Source organism: Neophocaena asiaeorientalis, unplaced genomic scaffold (genome assembly GCF_003031525.2).
Source record: "Neophocaena asiaeorientalis asiaeorientalis breed wild unplaced genomic scaffold, Neophocaena_asiaeorientalis_V1.1 scaffold40, whole genome shotgun sequence".
NCBI classification, from domain to species: Eukaryota; Metazoa; Chordata; class Mammalia; order Artiodactyla; family Phocoenidae; genus Neophocaena; species Neophocaena asiaeorientalis.
In genome coordinates, this window is record NW_020185335.1 from 2,915,470 (window position 1) to 2,931,543 (window position 16,074).

Sequence of the window (16,074 nt, forward strand, 5' to 3'; positions counted from 1 at the left end):
AAATCCCAGCAAACACACTATCTGCACAAGGTAATGAGTAAGAATAGAATACCTTATATGTCTGCAGCTACTGACTCCACCCACGGCCTTATCAAGACAGGTTATTATCTAAGTTTTTAATGTCTGCCAATCGGCTAGGTGAAAAAACAAACAAAGTGGTTTTCTTTTTCTTTTTTTTGGCCACACCTTGAGGCACGTGGAACTTCCCAGACCAGGGATCAAACCCAAGTCCTCTGCAGTGGAAGGCAGAGTCTTAACCACTGGACCAGCAGGGAAGCCCAACACCTTGTTTTCATTGGCATTCCTTCAATTATGAATTAGCTTGAAAATCTTTTTACATATTACACTTATAGACCACTAGTATTTCTTTTACTATGAAAGGCATGCTCAAATCCTGCACCCATTTTTCTATTGACTGAACTGCTCATTTTTACTCAATGATTTTTAAGAGCTTATTAACTCTCCCTTTTGCATGTAATGAAAAGAAAAAAGATTTCACACACCATTTGTGGGAATGTAAACTGATGTCATCTTTTGAAGTACAATTTGGCATCCCCTATCAAAATTTTATCCCGCATATAGAAATTTAAACTATGGCTTTATTCAGCTAACATGCAAAGATACGCCTACAACGTTCACTATAACACTGTTGGTTTTGTTTTTTTTTTTTGATAGATAAGAAGTGGATTTATTTAGACAGAAACACACTCCACAGACAGAGTGTGGGCCATCTCAGAAGGTGAGAGAACCTATAGCACTGTTTATAATACCAGAAGTACAAACACCCTAAATATCCATCAAGAAGGGGTAGAGCCATAAAATATTATGTAGCCATTAAAAATGTCTTCTCTAGGGCTTCCCTGGTGGTGCAGTGGTTGAGAGTCCGCCTGCCGATGCAGGGGACGCGGGTTCGTGCCCCGGTCCGGGAGGATCCCACATGCCGCGGAGCGGCTGGGCCTGTGGGCCATGGCCGCTGAGCCTGCACATCCGGAGCCTGTGCTCCACAGCGGGAGAGGCCACAGAGGTGAGAGGCCCGCGTACCGCAAAAAAAAAAAAAACAAAAACAAAAACAAAAAAAGATCTGTACGTATCGGTAAAGAAAAATATTTATTACTTACTACTCTATAAAAAAAACAGGTTACAAAACAATATATAGTACATAGTTGCAATTCCGTAGAAACATTTAAATATATACACACACAGGAAGGCTACACAAAAAAAATGTTATCTTTGGGTGGAAGGATTACAGGAGACATACTTGCTTACATGAACTTTCCAAACTTTTCTACAATGAAAATTCCTTGTTAAAAAAACTAAAAAATTAGAAATGGATGAAAATAGTCATAATAACAGGCTAAATGAAAAATGCATCAAAAGAGGTATATAAACTGGGAAAAGGAGTAATAAAATGACAGCTGGAATAAAGTCAATAAAGAAGAGTAAAAGGCAAGTTAAAGAAAGGGAGAACTGGAGACAAGGCAAAATTGGAATAGAATTGCAGAATTCTAAACAACACCTTCATTTTCATTACGAAGAAATAGCATTAGGTAAGTGATCTGCACACACTTTACCACATACTGGCAAAACCTGAACTAGAAAGCAAGACCATGGCAGCTTATCTCATAAGCAATTTGGAGTCTTCAATACTGGTCTTGAATTCAACGCTAGGGTTCAGACTTAAGCCATTTGTCAAAGAAAAGCCATCAGAGACTGTAACACGGGATGAGGAAATTTCATCAGGGTTGTGTCTTGTATGCTTAATGAGATGACTCTATAAAGGCCGAGTTTTACAGGAAAGACAATGAACTGCAATAAGCAAACTAGGGAACTAGTTCAGACTAACACCAAAAAAAAAGGGATACAGAAGTAAAAACAACTTGGCGTTCAACTGAAAGTTGTAGAGGACAGCAAAATCGAGACTTTACACTCAAGTTGCTGGAACTGCCCCATCAGACATTAACAGAAATACTGAGAATGGTAATAGCCAAGACATGGAAACCAACTAAATGTCCATTGACAGAAAAATGGTTAAAGAAGATATGGTACATATATGCAATGGAATATTACTCCGCCATTAAAAGGAATGAAACTGTGCCATTTGCAGGGATGTGGATAGACCCAGAAACTGTCATACAGAGTGACAGAGAAAAATATCGCATAATACCACTTATATGTGGAATCTAGAAAAATGAAACAGATGAACTTATTTGTACAGCAGAAATCGAGACACAAACGTAGAGAATGGACATATGGATACTGGGGGGGAAGGGAGGCAGGATGAACTGGGGGATTGGGATTGACATATATACACTACTATGTATAAAATAGATAATTAATGAGAACCTGTAGAGCACAGGGAACTCTACTCAGTGCTCTGTGGTGACCTAAATGGGAAGGAAATCCAAAAAAGGGGATGTATGTATAGCTAATTAACTTTGCTGTACAGCAGAAACTAACACAACATTGTAAAGCAACTATACTCCAATAAAAACTTAAAAAAAAAAGAACAAAATAATGCCATTTGCAGCAACATGGATGCAACTAGAGATTATCATACTAAGTGAAGTCAGTGAGAAGGAGAAGGACAAATACCATACGACATCACTTACATGTGGAATCTAAAATATTACACAAATGAACCTATCTATGAAACAGAAACAGAATCACAAACATAGAGAACAGACTGGTGGTTGCCAAGGGGGAGGGGTTGGGGGAGGGATAGATTAGGAGGCTGGGGTTAGCAGATATAGGCTTTTATATATAGAATGGATAAACAAGTTCCTACTGCATAGCACACAGAACTATATTCAACACCCTATGATAAACCATAATGGAAAAGAATATTAAAAAAAAGAATGTAAAAAAAACAAGTGAGGTTGGAAGGGTTGGTGATGTGGCTGGGAAGCTATGGGTTCTGATGAGCTTCAACTTCAGATTTATACAAGTGAAGTGTCTGTGGAACATATATTTAATACTAAGTAGTTCAATAGATATTTATTCATTGAAGTATCCAGCAAAAAGCTTAGAAGAGATCACTTTTAAAGCTGTTTTTTGCAGCTACCCACAGGTATTGATTGAAGCCACTAAAGTAGAGGAAGTCACCAAGAGAAAGATATAAAAGGGGAAAGAGAGCAAAACTTGTTCTGAAGAAACTAAAATTCTTGGGAAAAGCTCCACAGCCTTGAAACTACATCTCCCTTCTGCCAACTTTTATAGTAACCAGGGTGAAATCGAGTAATAAAAGGATTACTCACTGGTTTCCAAATTCTGATGCTACGAAAAGGAAGCCTGTTTTAAGCACACACATGGCAGCAGCAACAGGCACAGTATCAAAATACTTGAGCCGGATCTCGGTAACCTGGAGTGGAAAGAGAAAAAGATACTAGTGAATAGGCAAGTGAAGCCACGCCATGGAAAATAGCCCAGTATTATAAGGTAGTGTAATAAGCAAAGTAGCAAATAAAATACTGTCCTTCATTTCCAAACCAGCGGTCAGCAAACTACAACCCTCAGGCTAGTCACACAGTTTACACAGTACTTACGGCTGCTTTTGTGCCACAATGGCAGAGCTAAGTAGTTGAGACAGGGACCACATGGCCCACAAAAGCCAAAAATGTTCACTACCTGGCCTTTACAAAAAAAAACTTGCCACCTCCTGAGCTCTTTTAACAGGTATCTAAGAAATCGCCCAGTGTTCAGCACTCCTCCATGGGATGAAAAAAGTAACAGATCATGTGTATTACCAGTTTTCAGTAGACATGGAGAACTTTCTCTTGTTATTCACTAGAAACGGCATTACCCATTCTCACATTATATGGCATCAGACCAAAAATCTGTTAACCAGAGGGAGAAAACCTACATTCATGTACCAGTTCCAAACTTTAAAAGCTTTAACACCTTAGGCAACCACTTTTTAAGGCATTCTGTTTCCATTTTTTTAACTTGTAAATTATCCTTTCTATTTCAGAGAGTAGTTGTAATGAACAAATGGTTTATAAAACCACTCTGTAAATCTTAAATGCACATATCAGTTTTTAAAATAAGGTTACTTAATTAAAATTAGGATGAAACTTTAGAAAGTTTCATTAACTAGACTAACCACAACAAATAGGTTTTTTTCATTTTTTTCCCTCCCTCCATGGTCTACTTACCATATCTTCATCTGTCTCCAAAGTGATCTTAAAGATATCTCCCTGCTCAGTTTGGGCCAAAAAGAAGAACATTGACTTGGTCTTATGGGTGGCAGAGCAGACAAAAATCATTCCTCTTTCAGGGTCATCCAGGTCATTCTAGCAAAGTCAAATACACAACCAACATCTTGGAAATGAGTACTCCTTTTCTGGAATTCAACACTTTACCGACAAGGATCATACGGGCCATCCAAGGCCTAGAGGCATCTGGAGCCTCTCCATGCAAGCTTTGACCCAGAGCAGCCTGCCGGTCACAGGACTAAAACACAATAACCAAAAATTCTTGTCTACCATAAATACATAATAAAGCTTACGTTTAAAAAAAAAAAAAAAAAAAGCCACAATTCCACTCTACAGCCTAATCAGATCAATAAGGCAAGAACTACCTCCAGAGAAATATGTCAGAGAAGAGACATGAAATTTAAAGAATCATCATTTCAGGCTGTGAATAAAATACTGTTACATGTTCACGACAATACCATCCAAAGCATCATCATCAGCCCTTATTTCCAAAGGGCATTCCCCCTTGGCTGGACTTTGGTTTTATTTTTTAATGTTTCCAACATTTTGTACTTCTCTCAGAGTAAGTTCAAGGGCAAAACATGTTTTATACTTCTTTGCAGCCCCAAAGCCAAGTACAGCACCTGGCAGTCAGGTCAACTAAATGGATCAACTAAACTGATCAACTAAGCGGAATCACTTATCACTCCTTACCAAGAATTTAACTTGCTAATCTTACCAGATATTCTAAAATTGATGGAATCTTACTCAGATACCATGTACTAGATAAACTAAGTCCTAAAAGATTTAACCTCAGCACCTATAAATTAATATTAAAAAGATAATCTGTGGTGAGAGGAGAAATTGAGGAAGCAGACATCAAATAAGATTACCCATGTGCTGTTGATAACTGCTGAAGCTGGGTACACAGAAGTTCATTATATACACAATCATCCCTTGATATCTGCAGGGGATTGGTTCAAGGAGCAGCCAGATACCAAAATCCACGGATGCTCAAATCCCTTATATAAAATGGGGCAGTACAAGGAATAGTTAGCCCTCCATATCCATGCATGAGAACCCTGCAGATATGGAGGCCCAATTGTATGCTTAACGGTTTCCACAGTAAACTTAAAATTAAAAGCAATAAAGCACCATTTTCAACCACCAGTGTATGATTGAGAGGAAAACCACTGTGTGAAAAGATTTAGGGGAAAAGAGTATTTACACAGTCTCAAAGTTCACTAGTTTCCACACCAATTACAAAAAGGAAAAGGTACCTTTACAACAAAGAGAAGTAGCAGGTGATCAATTTAGCATTACCAATAATGAATCAAATCAGCATTATGTGCGCGTAATGTAATGTAATGAGAAATATATATCAGCACCTAAGTAATAATTCTATCAAAAATATAACATGGATGTTATCATGAGGAAAAAGACTATGAGACAAACTACAAGAAAATTAACCCAAACTCTTAAAAAAAAAAAGTCAGTATCATAAAAAAACAAAGGTGAGAGGAAATATTCTAAATTAAAGGAGACTAAAGGTAGATATAAGGGATCTTGGGGATACAATGAGAGAACTGTACAAAAGATAATTGTATTACTCAAAATGGTAAATTTCTTGGGCACAATACTGATAGTGTAGGAAAATTTCTTCCTTCTTAGGAGCTACATCTTAGGAAATTCTTGCAGTGTCATACAACCTATCTTCAAATGGTTTGCCTAAAAAAATTTGCAGATACATAAGAAAGAAAAGGCAAATGTAGCAAAGCAGTATTAATTGGGGAATCTAAGTGAAAGGTATACAGGAATTCACCATTCTCTCCTTTTAGATTTTTCTGTACGTTGGAATGGGGTGGGGTGGGAGAGAATGAAACACAATTTATCTCCAATGAATACACCTGGATTCTTCAAACTAGAAACTTTCAGGAATTTCAAATTGATAATCTCCATAGGTTTTTCGAGAATGAAAACTGTGTTGGGTTTTTTTTAACTGAAGTACAATTGACTTACAGTATTATGCTAGTTTCAGGTGCACAACATAGAATTGTGTTGACTTTTAACTCCCTTTCTCAAAGATTTTGTTTTGCTTTTGTTAAGGTATTTTACTGGCTTTATTAAAAACATTTACAAAGAAACTAAAACTTGATTAATAGATAAATTAAGAGAACACACTGTAATTACAAAAATTAAGTTCATTTCACAAACACAAATATATTTTCTCTTATGGCAAACAAAGACCTTACCCGTCTCCTTGGAATTGGACAGCGGATATCTGGTTGGTCACCAAAGTTCTTATAGGTGATGTAGTTTTCAGAGCAAATCAGCACTCCACTTGGACCATCTGACCCCCCTGGAACTGTCAAGAGAAAATGAAACTCAGCAGTGATTTGACATAACCATGAATTACAATTTAGCCTTCAATTCCTTCCCTCCTTCAGTACAACTTGAAGGTACAGTGTGCCTGAAGGTGATAAACATTCAATGTTTCTTTTCCATGATAGTTATGCTAGACAAGGATAGGGCACCATTTGGGGAATCTCAGCCTGTCCAGATCTCTGATAATGCATCTTAATGTTTAGCTCCAAGCCCAGAACTCAGTTCTTACGTTCGGACCTATAATCCAACTGCCTACTGGACACTCTCACATGGATATTCCATAGCAGCTTAAAAATGAACGTATTCATAAACAAGTGCAGAGTTCCTTCCCAAACCACCTCCTGGGTTCTCCACCTTAAAGAACACTGTCATCGACCAACAGACCAAACCAAAAACAAGAATGTCATCCTTCAATTCTCCCCTCTCCCACAGCCCTATTGATTCTACCTCCTTAGCAGTCCTCATGCTGCGAATCTCTCTTGGTTTAGTGAAACAGCTTCCTGACAAATCTCCTGGCTTATTATCTTCTATTCCATTACCAAAATGAAAGCATGTGATCTTTTAAAAACGTTCACCTTTAAACATGTCATTATTTTCCTGCTTAAAAATCCCTCAGGGCTTCCCTAGTGGCACAGTGGTTGAGAGTCCGCCTGCCGATCCAGGGGACACGGGTTCGTGCCCCAGTCCGGGAAGATCCCACATGACGCGGAGCGGCTGGGCCCGTGAGCCATGGCTGCTAAGCCTGCGCGTCCGGAGCCTGTGCTCCGCAATGGGAGAGGCCACAACAGTGAGAGGCCTGCGTAATGCAAAAAAAAAAAAAATCCCTCAGTAGCTACCTCCCACCTCTACCCCATCCCTTTACCTCCAATGATCCAATCACAATGAGCTTTCAGTTCTTTCAATGAACCATGTTTTTTCCTGCATTTCGTCTTTTGTGCATTCTGTTCCATTTGGCCATAACAGAAACTCCTCCTCAACCCCCGTTACACTTAGCTAACTCCTAACTGGTCCTCAGTTCTCAGCTGAGAGCACTTCTTCTGAAACCTTTCTCTGACGCATTGCCTTCCTTCCCTAGGTTAGGGACCCCTCCTCCATGCTGTCATACCATCTGGCACACTCCGGCAGTTTTTTTGCTACTATCATATATTCACCACTACACTCAATCTTGCATAAAAGGAGACACCACATCTAATTTTTCATCACTGCAGTCCCAGAGCCCAGTAGACTGATTTTGCACATACTGATTGTAGAGGCTCAGTAAAAATTTGTTTTAATGAATGAAACCCTCATAAATGAGAAGTACAATAATACATTACAGCAAGTAATTAAATACAATCTATTTTCTAAAATTCTTCTGCTTAATATATAAGAGGTCTCTTCCTAAGATTTAATGCTCAAAGACAAGCACTGTTTTGTATCTTTCTTCCCTAAAATCCTCCCCCAACAACTGACATATTTCACTTTAGAAATTAATTCAAGTGCAAATAACTTGAAATAGAAAGGACTGGATCACTGTCTTACTCAAGCCTGATGAAATTTAGATTACCACAAACACAGTTGCCCTCCTTTAGTCTTTTAATATGAATTAAACCAACACTGATTCTTCATAGTGAACATCTTTGAGCTCCTACAAAAATCGTACTTTGCTCCAGTGCATCTAAAACACTGTTGATCTGATTTGCTAAAATTTAAGGTTTTTGCACTCATAGTCACAAGTATAACCAGCCTGCAAATTTTTCTTATTACTATCCTTCTCTATTTTTGGTACTGAAGTTATATTAGGCTCATAAACTGGTACAACAGTTTTTATTCTTTTTTCTAACCTCTGGAGAAATTTAAGGTCCCTGAAAATTCTGGACCTTAAATCTTCTGAGAGAAAGAAACTTTGGATTATTGCTCCAATTTCTTTAACAAATGCTGGTCTATTCAGGTTCTTAATTTCTTATTGGATCAATTTTGGTAACAGTTACATTTGTCTTTTCACAAAGCCAGGTTTTGATTTTTGTAATGAGTGAAAGATTGACTACAGTCAAGACACCAGAGCAACCAATAGTAATCAATATTCTAAGCTGACTGCTCTCTTTTCTTCCCTGCCCCCATTAGAGGATAAGAGTTAACCACCACATGAATTTCTAACCTTGCCAAAACATAGACAAGGCACTTAGGTTTACTACAAATTGATTATAGTTTCCAAATCATATTAAGCAAACAGTGCTAAGTTTGAACATAAAATGGACTAAGCAAGATGGTACAGAGCAGCTCTAAGAGAAAAGTACCTGTAATAAGGAAGTTTCCATGTTCCTCCAAAGGTTCACTGTATTTTCGGACCACATGATTTAAACCAAGGTCTAACTCATAGAAAGTAAGTGTCTGCTGGGTATTAGCCGCTGCTTCCCCAGTTGGATCATTGTCTGCTTCCTATAGAATAACAGTGGCACGAAGACTAATCAGTACCATAAAATCAAACTTTTAAAACTGGAAAGTAAAAAAGAGTGGATATATGCATATGTATAACTGACTCACTTTGCTGTACACCTGAAACTAACACAACATTGTAAATCAATTATACTCCAATAAAAATTATTTAAACAAACAAACAAACATAGCTGGAAAGGGCATCAGGATTCTTCCATTTCACAAACGAGGAAGCAGAGGTCCACAGATGCCAAATGGTTTGCCAAAGTTCACACTAAGTAATGGCAGAGTGAAAGCAAGAGCCCAGGTCTTCTATTTCTGAGACCAGGGTTAGCTCTACTAGAAAATACTGTCTTCCTCTCAAGCAAAAGAATGGTATGCCCCATCTTTCACTATCTCCCAGTGAAAAAATATCCCAAATACACTTTCACCTCCTTTTTCAGGGAGCTTTTCCCAATAAATACCCTGTTTCCACAGGGTGACTATTCAAATCAGGTAAATTCTGAAACACTCCAAAGTATTTCAGAAAGGTATTTGGAATAGAAAAAAAAAATTGTGAGCAAGTAAGATATAAGAAATGCACAATGAAGAAAATAATCTCAGGAAAGCACCAAGGTGAGTGGAAGAAACCCAAAGGAGGGAGATGGGGAGAAGGGAGGGGAAGGAAAAGGTGGGTAGAGAGATTGAGACCCCCCCCACCATCACCTCATAATCCATTTCCAGACAAGCAAACATTGGATTTTCAAATCCCACATCTACTCCGACCACATGATACACTAAAGTGTTCGCTTTGTGGGCCTCCAGTGGAGATGAAATGGTAAGCCGGGCTGCAGCATCTCTGTTCAAGATATACACCAATTTCTGTTTCTCAATGGCGCCTGTTGAAGGAGACAAAACATATAAATACTCCAGATAATGAAACCAGAGGCTACAGAACAGCTAGATTCACGTCACAATTATTTTCTGAAAGATCGTTAATAGCCAGTACTAACTCTACAAGCGTATGCATGCTTTAGGATTTTGCTAAAATAGACAAGAGCATAATTTTACCCCCCTCCTTCCTAATAGGGATCTTAATATCCCACTAACTCTTCAAAAATTTTTATGACAAACTAAACAATAATTCATAGAATTGCCAGCTTTATTCTCTGAATTAGATCTAATGATTTTGTGACTGGTCAAAGAAGGTTGCCCTCTGGAAGCCTGATCAGATACACAGAATTTTCTTCAAGATATTTATCAGAGAAGAGACATGAATGTGAATCATCACTTCAGGCTGATGAAAGCAACCATATTCATTGTCTAATAATGTAAAATCTTACAGTGTAGCCTTTTTGCTACACTTAAAGAAATGGAAAAACACCCATTTCCAACAAGAAGTAGAAAAGGTGTGTTAAAACTTCTCCCATTGTTTTAAAAGGAAAAGCAACTTTAAACTTTAAACATCCAAAATGATCCAAACTTTACCCAGCTGAGTGATTTCTTGGCACACTATCAAGATCACAGCACTGTTACCCTGAACTGAGCTTCTTTAAGAGTCAAAAAGTCAACAGAGTAAGTCACTCACTAATCATAACAGCTCGCCCTTTGGGATCCACAGCTAAGAACTGGCCAGGAACAATGCGGCGGCATCCACTCTTGCCAAAGGTTTCTTGGTGAATTTTCTCAAACATATTCTTAGATGGCTGGTATTCCAGAATAACAATCCGACCTGAGTCACTACCAACCACAATGTAGTCTTTTGTGCCACCTGTCAACCTAAAGGCCATGAGTGACCGGATGACACCAAATACTTCCACAGTTAGTAGAGTGTGTACTTTGCCGGTGTTGGGGTCAGGGCGAAGCAGCTCCAAGATCTTTCCCCGGGAAACAACAATTTCCTGTTGTTTGGTTCCTGAAAAACACGAAAAATAAAGATCATGAACAATCAGAACTAGTAACCTGAATGGATCAAAATTCCACTAAAGGGACTTCCCTGGTGGTCCAGTGGTAAAGAATGTGCCTTACAATGCAGGGGACACGAGTTCGATCCCCGGTCAGGGAACTAAGATCCCACATGCTGCAGGGCAACTAAGCCCGCACACCACAACTACTGAGCTTGCGCGCCTCAACTAGAGAGCCTGCATGCTGCAAGCTACAGAGCCCACGTGCTCTGGAGCCCGCGCACCACAACTACAGAGCCTATACGCCCTGAAGCCCCCACACCACAACCAGAGAGAAGCTCACGGGCCACAACGAAAGATCCCGCCTGCCGCAACTAAGACCTGACACAGCCAAAAAATTAAATAAATTAAATTTTTAAAAAAGCCAAAAAAGATAAATGTAACCGAGCTGGGGGCTTAGTATTTTAAGTTAATTTGTTCTACTTTAAAAGGTACTTTTCCTGGGCTTCCCTGGTGACGCTGTGGTTAAGAATCTGCCTGCCAATGCAGTGCAGGGGACACAGGTTCGAGCCCTTGTTTGGGAAGATCCCACAGGCCACGGAGCAACTAAGCCCGTGCGCCACAACTACTGACCCTGCTCTCTAGAGCCCACAAGCCACAAGTACTGAGCCCGTGAGCCACAACTACTGAAGCCTACACGCCTAGAACCCATGCATCACAAGAAAAGCCACCACAATGAGAAACCCGCGCTCCGCTATGAAGAGTAGCCCTGCTCGCCGCAACTAGAGAAAGCCCGCGCACAGCAATGAAGACCCAATGCAGCCAAAAATAAATAAATAAAATAAATTTAAAGGCAAAAAAAAAAAAGGTACTTTTCCCAGAATTTAAAACATCTAACAAAAGTGGTATCAAAGAACTTTTCAAAAATGGTCACACAAGTTATTTTAAAACTTCCTTTTTATTTTTCTGAGATTTGCCATCAATCTGCGTTAACTCAGAGTTGCCTACAAACGATATTAACATATAATGTTTTGGGGACTTCCCTGGTGGCGCAGTGGTCAAGCATCTGCCTGCTAATACAAGGGACACAGGTTCAAGCCCTGGTCCCAGAAGATCCCACATGCCACTGAGCAAGTAAGCCCGTGTGCCACAACCTCTGAGCCTGCGCTCTAGAGCCTGAGCCTCAGCTACTGAGCCCACGTGCCACAACTACTGAAGCCCACGCGCCTAGAGCTCATGCTCCGCAACAAGAGAAGCCACCGCAATGAGAAGCCCACGCACCACAACGAAAAGTAGCCCCTGCTCGCCGCAACTAGAGAAAGCCCACGTGCAGCAACGAAGACCCAATGCAGCCAAATATAAATGATTTAAAAACAAAACAAAAAAAACCATAATGTTTTGCTTCGTAAAATTAAAAATTACCAAAGGCTCTTTCTAGCCCATCTTTAAGGCTATTGTTCTAAAAAATCATATTAACTTTTTGGGCTGTTAGCTGTAATATCTCAAAGACCTTTTAAAGCTACCACCTAATATATGCTGTTTATTTCTAAACTGACTCCTAAAAAGCTCACTTGCTTTTATAACTGCAATCAACACCTCCAAATACGTAACAGTCAACTTGTCCCCATCTCTCCCTGCTATGTAATTCCACCCAGATGAGTTGTCATCACCTTTAAACTAAATGTTTAAAATATCCAAGTTCCTCCTTCCCCAAACACACTCTCTGGTCTCAAGTAACCTGCTATCAATGTTACTGTCATTTTCTCTGCCACCCAGGTTGCAAACTCATATTTTCTCTTTCCTTCTATCCTCACTGCCCTAATATAGATCCTCACTATCTAATGCCTAAATGGCTTCCTATCCTATCTGATATGCCACTCCTACCCACCTGAATCCATTCTCATTTGCTCAATGCCATCACTTATCAGGCCACCTTATTTTCCAAAGGTCCTTTGGAAGATCAAGTACTCCAAAGTGCTTTAGAAACTGTAAAGCATCACATAAATTACAATATTCTCTAACGATTAAAAGATTTTTTTCATAATTTGTTTTAGAAAAAAGGTTTGAGATTGAAAAAGCAATTTGAAGCATAAAACTAGTAATATTAAAAATGTTAGAAATTCCCTGGCAGTCAATTGGTTAATACTCTGCACTTCCACTACAGGGGGCACAGGTTCAATCCCTGATCAGGGAACTAAGACCCCACAAGCCGCGTCATGTGGCCAAAAAAAATTTTTTTAAATGTTAAGCTCAGAAAGATAATAATAGAAAAACTTACCAGAAAAGTTGCCATGAATGGCAAAGCTGATGCCAGTGGCTCGCTGCAAGGTCAAGTTGTACAGGAACATGGTAGCAGTAACACTGAGCCACCCACAACTCCACAATCCAGGTTTTGGTTATACCAAGTCAAAGCAAGCTAAGAGTACATAAAAACAGAAAAATATCAGCTGTGCAACTGTTATTTTAACAGACATTTCTGTATGGGAACTTCTGGCTGAAGACAGCAGAACCAGGAGAGTAAGGCCTATTGAGGAACAACATACTTGTAATTAAGAGTGCCTTCTACATACCAGGCACTATGCTACTATACACTCTGTTTCAACCTCACAAGAAACCTATGAAGTACTCAATATTACACTAATTTTACAGATAAGAAAATTGAGCTAAGAAATTAAATTGTCTGCCTGAGGTCACGTAACAAGTAGTATTATCGCTAGGAGCTGGGATCTGTACCATTAAACCAACACTGTCTATTTGACTTTGTCACAGAAACCAAGTAGGTCTACATTTACTTGTATTTGAATAGGCTCTACTTTCACATGGTTCAGAATTCAAAAGCACAGCAAAAAGCTGACTCCATCCATTCCCTAGCCATCCAGTTTTCCTCCCTGTAGGAATCAATTTCACCAAGTTATACTGTGTCCTTCCAGATATTTTCTGTATGTACAAAGAAAAATATATATTAATACTGTCTATTATCCCTTTTTAACTAAAAGTTAGATACTGTATATCATACACTCACATCATAGTGCAACTGATTTTTTATCACTTTACCTATCTTTTGAGATAGCAACAAACAAAAGGCTTTCTCAATTTTACAACTACATGGTATTCCACTGAAAGAGTATATCACAATTCATTTAGCCAACACCCTACTGACGAACATTCAGTTTCTTCCCAATCTCTTGCTATTACGAACACTGCTGCAAAGAAAATCTTTCATATATAGGCCATTCATATGTGCATGACTGTATCTCTAAACTGAACTGTCACTTCAGGAGCAAGCCTCCCCAAAGGAGTATACAGTCACAGAAAAGGATTCTTCTCATCAGACAGAACTGAAGACTGCCAACTGATGCACTTCTACCATAAAAGAGTTACCAAAACTACACCTATACACAGTTAGTGCTGGAAAATAAACTGAGCTATTTTTCCTCAATTACAAAAAGAAGGGATCTTGAGAAATTCAAAGTGATCACCGTGTAATTAATGTACGAGTTTGGTTTTGTTAAATGAGAAAAGAAAATGATGAGCAAATGTCCTTATAAATAATAATCATTTGGGGGATGGGCAAGAGCAGGGTGCCTAAGAGAGGAAAAGATCCTGCAGTCTGGAAACAGGTCCTGAGACATATACATTCTCCTACTTGAAACCAAGGAACATCAAGGAAACCAAGGAATGTTCTTCTAGGATCACAGGGAAAAAAGGAAAAAGTCTTGAGATGGAACAAGAAGGGAGTGAGAAATGACCTACAAGAAGAAAAATAGAAAAAACATACAGACAGAGACATAGATACACACACACCCAGAAGGGCTTAGACATTGGGAAATTTCCAGGGAAAGTTGTGCTCAGCTTAAAGTCTGGGTAAAAAATAAGCAGAGAATGTGTTAAAGTTGCTCTCTGAAAAGTAGTGAATGTGATTCTCAGACATAATTTATTCTGTTGCATCTTGCTCTTATTATAAAATTTCAAACATAATTTCAAATCTCCAGTTATCAACAACAGAATTTACAATGAAAGCCCTACCATGTTGTCAATGTGATCCGTGTTGCAGGACTGATTACGTTAAAAATAAAGAATTTTTTAGAAAACAACAGAGGAAACCACAGGCCACTTCTGAAACCCGGAAAAGCTTTACAACCTACGCTATCCATTACTATCTTTGGAATTCATTTTCCCCAAACCTAGTTGGATCCAGGTTCCCCAAGTATTGTTATCTTGGGTAATGGAGGAAGTTGCAATCTGGAAGCAGACCAGCCAAGAACAATATACCAGGAACCAGTAACGGCCAAAACTTGGTAAATTTTGATTTCCCCCACTTCTATCTCCTGCCGGTGAATACTAGGAAATGAGCCTGTGATTGCTCCCTCCACCCCTTCTCCATGTGCCAAAAGAACATCACCGCATGAGGATCAGAGAAGGAAACAAGTCGCCCAAATGCCAAAATACAAAAGTCTTGACTTCAAAGGCTGTTTCCATTATTTACACTTTTAACACCCTCGATCTTTCCACCCTCCCGTGTGTCGTTTACTTTCTCCAGAAAACGTCCCTCCTGCTTGCTCCTTCTCACACCTCCCCCAGCGCCTAAAAGGTACACAGTTTCTAGAAAGCTTATTTTGAGCCAGGCCTGGTTCCCACACTGTGAACGGAAACGGGAGACGATTCCCTAAAGCCGCCCCAAGCATTCCCTTTCCCGTACCTCTCGGGCCTAAGCTGCCTCAGAAACCCCTGCCACAGGCTCGGCCCACCCTCCTACAAGGCCGCTATCCGCCTCCCCGGTCTCGGGGAGGTCGGGGAGCTGTTTCTTTACCCTGCAGCCAGGAGGATGGCGTAGATATCCGACAGATCCTCAGTTTCCTTCAAGCCTTAAACAACCACCAACGCCAAGCCGCCGGCGTCCGCCATTAGCTCCTAAGACAGGGACCTTCCGGTTGGCGCGCGACGGAAAAAGGTCCCCAACCGGCGCCTGAAGAATGTATATATAATTTTTTTTTAACTGCTTCTGTCTTGCTTCCACACAGCATTGAAAATTATTTAAATATACTTTATGACCGTCACTTTTTCCAGGAGAATAGGAAATTAATTGACCTTTTAAAGTAGACTTAAAAAAAAAAACCCAAAAATCTACAAATTCATTGGGCACTGCCGTGGGCAGCCCCAAAGACGTGGAGCGCCAACGAGCCGTGGAGGGGGGGGGTCCT

General features: G+C 39.6%; 1 protein-coding gene and 2 non-coding genes across 3 annotated transcripts in view; all 3 read right to left on the reverse strand.

The window, feature by feature from the left end:
- Positions 1 to 15,779, reverse strand: part of SF3B3 (splicing factor 3b subunit 3) — a 46,305-nt gene extending 30,526 nt beyond the window's left edge. The window contains exons 1-8 of the mRNA XM_024735481.1: positions 15,684 to 15,779; positions 13,152 to 13,289; positions 10,558 to 10,884; positions 9,696 to 9,868; positions 8,852 to 8,993; positions 6,443 to 6,555; positions 4,152 to 4,289; positions 3,255 to 3,358 (exon numbers count right to left, since the gene is read on the reverse strand). Of these exons, the coding sequence (XP_024591249.1) occupies positions 3,255 to 3,358; positions 4,152 to 4,289; positions 6,443 to 6,555; positions 8,852 to 8,993; positions 9,696 to 9,868; positions 10,558 to 10,884; positions 13,152 to 13,221 (1,067 nt within the window). The 5' untranslated portion in view covers positions 13,222 to 13,289; positions 15,684 to 15,779. The remainder of the gene's footprint in view (positions 1 to 3,254; positions 3,359 to 4,151; positions 4,290 to 6,442; positions 6,556 to 8,851; positions 8,994 to 9,695; positions 9,869 to 10,557; positions 10,885 to 13,151; positions 13,290 to 15,683) is intronic.
- LOC112393548 (small nucleolar RNA SNORD111) lies at positions 4,545 to 4,635 on the reverse strand. The gene has a single exon (XR_003001946.1). It is a non-coding gene; the product is annotated as a small nucleolar RNA SNORD111 (small nucleolar RNA).
- On the reverse strand, positions 10,190 to 10,269 carry LOC112393549 (small nucleolar RNA SNORD111). The gene has a single exon (XR_003001947.1). It is a non-coding gene; the product is annotated as a small nucleolar RNA SNORD111 (small nucleolar RNA).
- Positions 15,780 to 16,074: the final 295 nt, after the last annotated feature.